The 11,952-nt window shown below is 37.7% G+C and overlaps 2 protein-coding genes across 11 annotated transcripts in view; both read right to left on the bottom strand.

Moving 5' to 3' along the window:
• Positions 1-5,193, bottom strand: part of GK5 (glycerol kinase 5 (putative)) — a 31,736-nt gene extending 26,543 nt beyond the window's left edge. The window contains exons 1-2 of the mRNA XM_014951736.1: positions 5,141-5,193; positions 486-690 (exon numbers count right to left, since the gene is read on the bottom strand). Of these exons, the coding sequence (XP_014807222.1) occupies positions 486-690; positions 5,141-5,193 (258 nt within the window). The remainder of the gene's footprint in view (positions 1-485; positions 691-5,140) is intronic.
• Positions 1-11,952, bottom strand: part of XRN1 (5'-3' exoribonuclease 1) — a 43,799-nt gene that overhangs the window by 1,111 nt on the left and 30,736 nt on the right. For 4 of the 10 annotated variants that reach the window (XM_014951758.1, XM_014951759.1, XM_014951760.1 and 1 more), the window contains 5 exons: positions 11,652-11,830; positions 11,328-11,441; positions 11,123-11,246; positions 9,981-10,132; positions 5,492-9,779 (listed from right to left, as the gene is read on the bottom strand). In XM_014951758.1, coding sequence (XP_014807244.1) covers positions 9,489-9,779; positions 9,981-10,132; positions 11,123-11,246; positions 11,328-11,441; positions 11,652-11,830 — 860 coding nt within the window. In that variant the 3' untranslated portion in view covers positions 5,492-9,488. Of the gene's footprint in view, positions 1-27; positions 1,796-2,363; positions 2,530-4,872; positions 5,005-5,140; positions 5,308-5,491; positions 9,780-9,980; positions 10,133-11,122; positions 11,247-11,327; positions 11,442-11,651; positions 11,831-11,952 lie in introns of those variants that run through there. The other 6 variants (XR_001413125.1, XR_001413126.1, XR_001413123.1 and 3 more) reach the window with 6 other exon arrangements.

Below are 11,952 nucleotides of genomic sequence, written 5' to 3'. Positions count from 1 at the left end.
GCGGACCCCGGGCCTGGCGGGGCCGGAGGCACCTGTGCCCTCACGGGAGGGGCGGGCTGGATCCCCGGTAGCGACGGCGCCTTTTCGGGGCTCTTGGCACCGGGATTCCACACACACAGAGCAAAACCACCAAATGCTCGTAAAGAGCTTTTAAACACCAAACTGTTAAAGCTTTTCTGAAATACAGGATGTAAAATATTCCTCGTGGTGCCAGAACTGTCCCCGAGCCACCATCCCACCCAAAGCCCTCTCTCCATCCAGCCCTATCGCCCAGGACAGGGTCAGCCCAGAGCTGGGGTTTGGGAACAACCAACATCTGCTACGGGAAGTGTGCGAGGGGCAATGTCCCTTTATGAGCCTCACACAGCATATATTGAGGCAACAAATGAATCCAATTCTTTCAATACTCTCAGACTCGATCCTGAACTCAACATCCCCATTACCCCCACTATTTGCTCTATTTACTCCCACTGTTCCACACGTACGTGCCCAGCAAAAGCACTGCTGATGGAGAAGACTGAATATCCTGAATCCCAGGGATGAAAACGGGTCTGAGTGGACGTACAAGTGACGAGAGCACACAACACAGGAATAAAATCCAAAGCTGTAATCAATCTCTCCCCTAGATGAAAGTCTGAGATTTGCCAGTAGTGAGTGCCAGTAAACAAATTATATGTAATTATAAGAAACCTTCATCTGCATCAATTCTCTGCTGCCATCAGTTTCCTGCAGAAAGGGAAACACATTTAAAATTACTGTTGGAAAAGAGTTAGTGACAGCAACGTTCCCTTATCGCTCCTAAATGGGGTAGTGGTTTTTAAGCAGGAACAAACAGAAATGCCCTTAGTTAACAAGATTCAGGATGCTCAGCCCCAAACTAGTATCAGTAGAATTTCATTTTTACCCCAATTTGATAAGAAGAATTAGTCAATTAGTTTTAACTCCCCATTTAATTAGAGCAGGAAAAGCAAAAAAAAAAACCAAAACATAGAAAGTATTTTCCCTTGCACTTCTGTTTGGCCCCTCTTACAAAAAACTGCACTATGAAAAACCAAATGATTTTATGTGGGATAAAAGTCCAATGTTGTTGGATCTTTAAGCCTGGAATACCTTAGAGCAGGAAAAGCACATAAGGAGAGCGAAAGCCACATAAGGAGAGCTCTCACCTCACCCGGGCAGTTCCAGAGGTCACTGGGACAAGGGTTCGGATCACAGGGAACGGAAGGCACGTGAAACAGAAAGCCAAGGAATGGCTGCTTCCTCTCTCCTCCCAAAGGAGCTACACGTTAAAAAGTCACCAACTCTTTGACTTCTATATTCTCTTTGACTATAACTTGACAAGTTATAATCTCTTGACATACAGCTAATAGATGTACGTCAGATGAAGTTATCAAGTACTTAACATCTGATTGAGACTATTTTTCTTCAAACTAATTTAATCATTATTTACTGAAACTAACAGAAAAATTATTTAGAACTCATGAAGAAAGTGCTGTAAATAAGACTCAACATGTGTAATCGGAATAAAAGACTAAAAACCTCTCCAAACATTCAAAAACTAAGAAGCCTCAAGCAAAATTGGGGAAATGCATCTAGACATCCTTCATCTTTTTACAGTACCAATACAAGCGGGGCCCATCTCACTGCAAGATGAAAAACAACTTCAAAACGAAAATGGAGTTGCAGGTTACTTTTTTCTTTTACAAGCTCTTAATGTAACAAATACATACCCCTCTGCTTCACTCCATTCCACTGAAGTGACCATAAGCCGATTTCTTCATGCAAATCTTAAGCTCTGTTTAATATGTTAATAAAAAAAAACAACTTAGATGCACCTTGAAAAGGAACACCCCTATATATGTTGGAAAAAGGTAACGTGAACCAACTTGCACAGTTGCAGTCCATGTGTAAATCTCAGTTATACAGCAAGTATTGAAATTGCTCAATTTATGAGAGGCTTATGAAATACCAGTTTTATATTATTGTTCTATTTGCAATGTGATAAAACCAATGCAATAAAGGAGGCAACGGGTTTTCAGACATGCATAGCTTGTCCACACAGGACTTATCTGGCATTAGCTTATGTTATTCTGTCATCAATAATATCATTCCCACACAGGCACTCTTTGTCTACCCAAACCCTCTGTCATCCTCAGAGAAAAATCTTAATGCCAACGTGGGTAAAAATCCCACGTTCATCTTAGCAGAGTCCAGAAACACTCAATTTGAAGTGAAGATGGACCTACACCCTCCCAACAGCGATAAGCAGCCCGTGTACCCTCTGCTACCACCCTTGTCTCCCTGTTGGAGTGAGAGCATGCAGGTACCGTTTCCACTGCTCAGGAGGCTGAGAATTCACACACCTGGGGTCACGCACCAATTGATGCAGCAGCCACGTCTCATACTTCTGCATCTTCTCTGCTGAAATCCTCAGCTGCTTTTGTCTCTGGAAAGCGTGACTGGCCTTATCTTTTACTGGAAAATCAAACCAAATGAAGGAGTGGAGGCACTCCAGGGACTTGGCCAATGCTGTAGCAAAGGAAAGGGGTTATTATGAAGCAAAACCAAACAAACAGCAGAACATCAGGGACAAGATCATCCATCACTGGTAGTGATGGCAAAATCCACACCCTAAGTAATTTATAGAGAATATTTGTAAGCACTGTCACCACGCTCAGCGTGTTCCAGTCAGTGACAAGTACACTTCAGACCATGCCAAGCAAGAGGGGTTTGTCCCAGTTATCCAGGTTAAAATAGACCTTGAGAGATGGGGGTGCTACAGATCCAGCAGACCTAATGACTAGGAAGAAAACATATTGACATTTTCTAGGACCAGATTATTAATTAAAATCTCAAAATTATTAAACTGTATTTGGAATGGGCAACTTATTTTTTCTTTTAAATAGAAGTATTCTCAGGTGCATTTCTGTTACGCTACCCTACTGATACGTAGGAGCCTCTTCGCTCACCCCAGGCTTACAGTAAGACTCAAACTTGCCACTGGTGGTTATAACAGGATTCCAGCTACTGGAATCTAGGAAAGGAAGACCCAAAACTCGGAATGCATGTGTTTTTTTTAACTTCCCTTCCTTAGCTGTATTTTGCCAAGATACATCTACCATTCTACTGCTTCATCAAATGCTTATTTACCCTTTCTACTCACTTTTTTTTTTTATATTTACCCCATTTACTCACTTCCTTAGCTCTATTTTAACACGTTTTAAGATTGTGAAAGCATTGACTTCAGTGTCCTTAGTCAGTTTCTGTTTAAAGAAAGAGGGAGCCCACTAATTTCTACTGCTGGTGCAGCCCACATACATCATTCATTAAGCCTTGCCTGAAAACTTAATAGATGGCCCAAAATGGAAGTGATGACCTTTTGGCAATTTTTGCTGCAATAATCTGCCATATGACCATTCTCAGCAGTTCCTCCTGTACTCCTGCCAGAATCTACCACTCCTTGAAGTCAAGAGACAGAACCACAGACAATGACATCAGTCAATCTAGCATTTTAGCTTTGTGTGTAATTTGAATTTTAGGCAGCAATGGGATGTTTCCTAAGCAGTTCCATTCTTGCTAAATCATCCCGCCCTCACACTGCGAACTGTTGTACCAACACAGCTGTTCTTGTGGCTCCACAGCGAACTATCAGGCTGAAAAATAACATGGGGGAAGGAGTTTCAATCAGATTAATTCCTTGATACGGTTCATAATGTGGCGATACAGTTTGGCACGATCCAGTGGGAACAGGTAATAGGAGGCCGGTTAAGCCAGCATTTTCACTAGAGAATTGCACATCAGAACCATGCCCACACAGGTGAGGTTTTGCACTGTGCCCAAGGCACATCAGTCCTTCCCTTCCGCCAGCCCTGTGACAGAAGTAACCTTTGACAGAGGATGAGGACAAGCAAATTTTTAAGCCAAGAATTTATCTACCAAAGCAAGTGAAGTGGAAGCTGCTGAACTTATTCTGTTAATGTTTCATTATTTGCCTATGCTTTTAACCCATCCTAAGTAATAACTACATTATGAGAGGTACAATGTGTATATATGACATAATGTCCATCATCCTCTGGAATTATGATGTGAACTGTAAGTGACAGAACTAGGAACAGCTTTGTGAAAATAAGAGATTGAGTCCCATATCTGTATATACGTGTGTGTGTGCATACATGTGATGGTCATTTGTACCTAGAAAATGGAGGGGTGAACAGCTCTTTAAAAGAAAATTGATTTAAAAGTCTGGAAATTCACAGGAAAAAATCTTAAAGAGAGGAAAATGGTCATCAGTGAAGCTTAAATAGAAAAACAAGAGAATGGATATACTACAGACTAAAGGGATGAAAAACCAGTTAAGAACTATTGTTTCAGTAAGACCTAGCCACTTTAAAAAGAAAAAAAAGGAAGAATTAAAGAACCAAGAGGAAGGAAAAGAAAAAAATTTGAACAGAGAAAAAACTAGAAGGACAAACCATCTCTATATAGGCGCAGTAAACTTAGGGTTCCAGCAGCCTATACAGTTCTCCATTTATCCCACTGAGTTAAGTTTCAATGACTGACAGAACATTTCAGCTGTTTCAAAGTAATATGTACCAGAAGAAACATCAGGAGCCAACAGTAAACGTCACCTTCTACCCCAAAATTAGTGCTAAATCTAAAACATGCATAAGTTACTCCGAAATAAATCACCAACCTGTAACCCTCAACATGCTAAAAGTTGCTGACTTGGAATTTTCTTGCTCCTGGTACTGGCACAAAAATGACATTTTGGCTTTTGATTGCCAGCCTTTGTCTTTCTTGCCATTACACAAAATACAGGACAGAAGATGATTATCAACTTTCATAAGGCAATGCTGATGCAGTAACACTTACCAACCAAGTTCTACCAGAAAAAGTAGTTTTAATGAAAAATACTTTATCTGTCCTTTCAAATAACAGGAACCAAGTTTTCTGTTTGCATTTGATGGCATTGCGTCTCCTTTGGTTCTCTTTGATTGGTATTGCCTTTCAAAGCAGAAATGAAACAGGAAATTTCTAAGTTACAGAAAAAGAGAGTAAACACCCTCTTAAAAATTGGCAGCAATAAGGAACTGTTGCTGGAACCACAGATTCTTTGGTTAGTAAAACAGCAGCTACTTACCTCATGATACTGGATTCTTCAAAATACGTATCAGTTACAGTCTCAATATTCATGGGTCCTCATGCACCTGAATTTGGATTCTTTGGCCAAGAGTGTGTATTCAGACTGCCCTTATGCCCTTGGTGTCACTGTGTCCCCTTTCCAGAGACAGAAAGAGAAGAACATAACTGTCTCTCAGTAGTAAGGAAGGCTGATTATGGAATACATATGGAGATCACATATAAAATAAAAAGAATAAAAAAATCCCTTACTGTAAACAACCATTCCTTCTTTGAGATTCCTCACTCTCTGGGGTCATCTATATAGTAGTTCAGGTGAACTAAATTGAACAAAAGTCACTTAAGTTTTGAATGGTAGTGTCCATGCAAGATTTATTATGCACAAACTGATACATTTTGAAAACTTACCCCTTAACTTAATTTATTTTAATTTTCTTTAGTCCTACATATTGAGATGGGGAAAGTAAGGCAGCAGAACTTGCCATGCAGGACAACTGCAGTACTTAAGAGTCCATCGACTTAATAATTTGAAGACAGCTTAAGAAATGCAAGATTGTATCTTGGTACCTTCATGTTGAGTAATATGACCTGAATGTATATACCAACCAGACTGTTGTTCTATACAGGATATTGTTACGCAAAGTTGCAGCAGCTCGTCACGTTAAGAGCGTTCTCCATTCTTTATACTAGTTGCTTTAAACAAGCTAATTCACACCATAACCTATGAGAAGGCAAATAACCTCTCTACATGAAAAGCTGATGCCGCGGATTGCAAAAGACAGATCCTAATAAAGTTCATAACTCACAACCAAAGATACTAAGAATTAACTGGCATGACTACAGTGTTCATTATGCTCTAAAAGGGAACGACAGGCAGAGTTTGAACATAACCTTAGAGGTAACTGGTCAAAGAGAACAAAACTCCGCGCGTGGTATATATACATAAAGGCGAAAAAAATTATTTACCCGCTCTAAGATAAGGGAAAAATCTAGTAATAGTAGGTTGGTAACTTTTAATTTAAAAAACCTGCTGTTACTGGGGAGATGAGGAAATCTAATTATGAAGTGTAACTTGCCATTTGAAGAAGTTCAAACACATTACACCAGTTTTAGTGCAAATTGTCATTCTGCTTCATTCAGAAGCCTTGTTACAAACGAGGTAACTATACTGTGCCAAAAATCTCAGCACAGTGTTTTCCTCCAGGTACAGAAAAAGGCTTCACATTAGAGTATCAAATCTTTCCAGGTATCTATGGCTCCTCCTATTTTTCTCCTGTTTTTCAGCCACCAGTTCTTTTCACACCTTGTTAAGAACCACTAGGACTGAACTTACTGGAAGTAATCTTACTGCCTTTTATATAGCTTTTTTAATATTATTTTTTAATTTAATGGGTGACAAAGGCCAAAGAAAATTTGGAAGATGAATATCTAGTTACATGCATTAAATTGCAAAGTGACCAATGGTCTTTTTAACAAGCTTCCTATCTTTAAGTGAGTAGTAGCTGAAAGCCATCAAGAAACAGCTCAGGGGTGGGTGGTTGCCGCTTCTGAGAATCACAGAAATTGGGCTTCAAGAGATTTAATTTGCATCTTAAAATTTTGGTTTGGAGCATACAGAAGTTCCCATATAGTATTTGAAAATAAAACAGTGAAAATAAGTAATGTTTCTTGTTCCAATATTTAATCCAAGCAGACACAGACACAATTTATAAAATTATTCTATTGCATTAAAGTTTTATATAGCATTTAACTTTTATGAATGTTTTTCCTTCAGTGTATCATATATTCATATTTTAAAATATCTTTGCACAGTCCTTTGTGCAACTACATGCTAAAAATCTGCAAATGCACACTTAACACTAAACAGCACAAAAAATACATTCTGTATCCATTCATATGCAAATTTAAAACATTTCACTTGGCAGATAAACAATGAAAAGTTATTTTAAAAAAATCAGAAACTACAAAAATGCGCACATAAAAGTCTTCCCTTTTGGATTTTTAGTAAAATACTGCTCTGTATAAGATCTAATGAAAAACTCCAGTGCTTACAAAATACTTTTCATCTATGAGAAAAACAAATGCTTAAATTTATATCTGCATGAATTAAACATAATCACCTTGTTAAAATATAAAAACTGAAATCACAGGGGACATGGCATAGGTCAATGCAGATGTTACATCTACCAGGACATGTAAAACTGTAATTAACTGGGCACCAGGCAGTCAGTATCACAGAATACATAAACTAAAAACCAGGGACTAATACAATATGCAGCAGTTACAGAATTAAGTGTTTAACCAGCTATATATACTAAATATAGCAATTCTACTTGAAGAGGGAGAGGAAGTCATAGTCTGAAGAAGGTAATTAATAATGAAAATTACTGATGTTAAGAGAACAGTGTTCTTCATAACTGTTTCTAAAAAAACCTGCATGAATTGGCTATCCAGATATGTCAAAATTTGGTAATTTTGAGAAAATTCAGAATTCCAACAGAAACTACAATATGTTTATCAATCATCAACTACTTAGTCTTTTATGATGACACCTGTGGTAAAGTTTAAAGAAGACAAGATTCGGTGATATGAGAATCTAACAGCCTCATCTCCATCACGGGAATTTCTAAACAGATCTTTTCTCTGATGATCAGATAATTCATATAGTATACGGGGGACTAACATCTGTGTCTCTAACTAAATCTCACATAAACACTTCTAAAACATTGGCGTGTCAGCATCATGCCAGTCTCGCATTACTAAGGGCCATAAATCATCAAAACATACAACTTGCTCTTCACGCAATACAGCCTCAAACTCTCTTGAGACTAGATGGCTATAAATAGAACAACAAAATCAACGTACTGAAAAACTTTATATAGATTATTCTACAAGGTTCGTGGTAAAATAAAATGAAATTTCTTAACCTTGTTTTTACCTCTGTGATCCTTTTTACAGGGCTTGCTGCTATTCTACAAATACTGCTGAGGCAACAACTGTTTCACAGAAATCAATATAAAAAAATGCAATAAATGGAGGCAAAGAATAAGGTAGGGGAACTGAAAGAAAGTCTACAGACTTGCAGATCTAACAGAGTTGACAAAATGAATCACTAAAGCATGCTTTATTTCTAAGCTTCCTGGGCCTTAGAGGAAAAGTATTTTTTCTGGAAAAGACTAGAATAAAGAAGAAAAATGAAGTTTAATCGTCAGTAAACAGCACCAACTGAGGCTTCAAATTTTCTCTTAGACTGAACACTTCTTATTAATGTCAGTAAGAACGGAACACGTGGGTTAAAAATAATAGTCCAGGGACCTTTGAGCCTTCTTTTTTTCCTATATGAATTAAGAATAGAATTACTTCTTTTACAACATAGCTCCCTTCAAAAATACAAGTAAACTTTTTGTCTGAAGTGGACTCTAATTAAACATTACTTTGACAGCCATTCTATGCAGACATCTTTAAACTCTGCCCATTTTTATAATTTAGAAAAAAAAATAAAATCGGGATATCCCTAGCATTTTAGGGGGATATGCAGATCTGCACTAGATAGCTATGCTATTTTGTCATCAGAAAACAACAAAGTTGATAATGCTGCTAGCTTAAAAAAATTCAACATACTTTACTAAAGAGGTCTCTACTTCCCAAATATATTTTTTTATTCAATACATCCTATAAATTGGTCTCCTGGAAGAGATTTTGCATCAGCAATCACTTTTTGCCACTCTAATACTAGAGATACAATAATACCTACATTTTGAAAGTTGTAAAGTTGTTGCCCTGTGGTATAAAACCTAACAGTTCAGAGTTACAGGAAATTTGGCAGTTCCACTGCAGTTAGGTTTTAGTCACACTGATTCAACTCGGAATGACCTGGAGAGCCAATATGAAAGCTGCATTTAAAGAATTTTTCCTTTCTGTCTTATTACGCTATTTAAAAATAAGCTAGAATACAAAATGTCATACTAAACAATCTTTGATGCCCAACTTATTACCGCACCATATCCCTCCCAAAAAGCACAGCAATCCTGAATTAAGGTTGCCACTGTTATTGCTGCTTACCCAGTATAGTCTGTAAGCCACTGTTCAGAAACCTAGGCACAATGGATGGCATGGTAACCTTAACTCAGCATTTCCTGGCTTTTGCTAATTTAAGTCAAAAGAATTAAGTTTTAACATAAATTTTATAGTTTTGGTAACAACCTGAAAATCATAGCAAATAAAATTTATTTCATTCTATATTATACTTAAAGTGGCTGGTCTTTTTAATAGAGCTTTCTGATTTTTTTAAATGATAGAACATAACAGTGGGGGAAGAGTTAAAGATAAAATACACCTAGCTACCATATTTATTCTGAAGATTTTGGTGCGCCAAAATTGACAGCCAGCTTTCTTGGCTTTCGCTTGCTGGAAGTGTTTGGTGTTGATTTGTTATGAGGAGCACTTGGAGTAGCCACATTGTCTTGAAATGAAACAGTGGATTGAGCAGCTTGAGGAGATTTTAAAGGAGCTGAAGAACTATCTTGCTGAATGTGGTCAGAAGACATTGGCTGTTCATTCTTTAGTGGTGCAGCTTGAGGGGAACTCTGAAACTCCTTGAGCTCAAAGTTTTTCTTGCTAGCAGCCCTTTTTTTAGTTACCTTTAAATTAAATAAATATTATTTAACAAAATGCATTCTCAACAAAACTGCAAATATTCCACTTACAGAAAACATGCATACGATTTTTTACAATAATTTTCTAATACTAAATAGTGCTTCACAGTGGGGGTGTTGTTGCATTCATCATGTAGGCATATTTTTTACAGAAATAGAATATTAAGACAAACCTGCCAATCTTACCTGCAGAGGTATAAACTGGTTGTGAGAACCAACTGGTATAGTTCCTGCAAGAGACACGTTTCCTGGATAGGAACCAGGATAATAATGTTTAGGCACCGGAGTTCCCCAGGACACTGGACCAAACATGTGAGATGATGGAGGCATTATATTAGCTGTGAAAATAAAGAACTTTGAGCTCTCCTTCCTCAAAAAAAGGATATAAACGCCCCAAGACCTCAGAAGTACCCCAACTACATTTGTCTGCATGGTGTTTCTCATTCCAATAAAGCCTCATATTCTTCATATTTAGTTGAAAACAGGGAAGTACTTATTTATGATCAAAAAAGTCATAAACAAACTGTTCTGCTTTTACAGAACCACCCCTAGATGACTGCACCATTAGGAGCACTAAGTCACAGCATCTGCATTTCAGAGCACACATAAAACTTAGGATCTTCACATCCTCAGCTGAGTCAACTGCATGAGGAGAAGGCTGCTAGCGTAGGCCATCCTTTTGAAACAAGTCAACAATATAGAAACCCTGGGGAAAAGAGATGTAGCAGCTGCTGTGTGGGTTATTAGGATGCTAGAATGCTGCTGACTCGTTAATTACTAGCTGTGAATGTGAGCTTTAGTAAAATACAAAATAGACAGGAACCAGAAACACAGACAGTTTCCAGCAATTTTAGGGGGGGTTACTTACCATGCTAACGTTTGGCAGTGTACAATAGGATTCTGAGGCAGTACTTCAGTAAAACTTGGTTATAAACCAATAAAAACACTAATGCACGGATAACCATTAAGTACACAGGGGGAAAAAAAAAATCCATGTAGAAAAATCAAAAAAGAGATTTCTCAAGAATTCTGAACTGGAACTATCAGCTTTGAACTAATTACTATTGTTTTGAAGGAAAAGAAAAATCACAAAAAAACAACTAGGATTGAATGGACAAATACAATTTTAAGGAAAAGAAATAATTGGGAGATGTGTGATGCTTTGTATTGAATTAATTTGCATATTGATGAGAAGAGGTTAATGAACTGTTTTCAAAGCAGTTCAAACAGCTACATACAAGAAGACCAAAAATGGAGTTTTCTGGATGACAACTAATTTCCATATAAAGAACACAGGATATCATGACGATATTTAGCCAAATACTTACCCGGGGGTTGTGCAAATACTGGAGGAATAGACCCAGGTGGTACAGGAACCCCTAGAGGTTGATAATTTGGAAACACCGGTGGAGGCGGAGGTGGAGGCAAAGGGAAATTCACTCCTATAGAACTCTATGAAGAAGGACACAGAGGATTATAAACACATGCAATGCAAGAGAGACAAAGATTTTAAAAGATTCTTAGCATGCTCACCAAACGCTGTAAAGCAAAAAGTGCAGCTTTCTCCTTTGCTTCAGCTTCAGAATGACACTGCGGTCCATGAACCAACAAACCATTTGATAATTTTATGTGACAAACTGTCATGGTCTAGAAAAATGAGATAAGATTTTTGAGTGCATTTGTATTACAGACAAACTGTGAGATAGAAACCAAGGATTGGTTTATTTGTTTAGAAAAAAGGCAAGAAAAGGAGCTAAGGTTGATTTTCAGATGTATTTCAGTGCTCAGTCCAAATGTTTAATATAGGACAGTTAAAACAAGATATAGAACTTTACCTTTGCAGAAAAAGCTTTTTACCTGTGGTGTTTTTAGGAAAGAGAAATCCGGTTGTGACATTCCAACAAGAGAACAAATACGACAAAGTTCAGAAACAGTAGACAGTGCAGGCTGTGGACAAGTGAAAGGGTGACCTCCAGTCTCCATTGCTGGTGTGTTCTGAGGGCCTCCAGCGCTATGAGGCTTGTTCATATAAGGAGCTGACAACAGAAAGAAAAAAAAAAAAAAAACAGCAAGCAAAAATCACAAATATATCCCACACTGAAAGGATAACAACTTTGTTATTAGCACAAGAAAACCCATCATTTTTTTCTAATATTTT

The sequence above is a fragment of the Calidris pugnax genome, unplaced genomic scaffold (genome assembly GCF_001431845.1).
Source record: "Calidris pugnax isolate Ruff unplaced genomic scaffold, ASM143184v1 scaffold197, whole genome shotgun sequence".
In the NCBI taxonomy this organism is placed as follows: Eukaryota; Metazoa; Chordata; class Aves; order Charadriiformes; family Scolopacidae; genus Calidris; species Calidris pugnax.
This window is presented reverse-complemented; position numbering and strand designations above follow the sequence as displayed.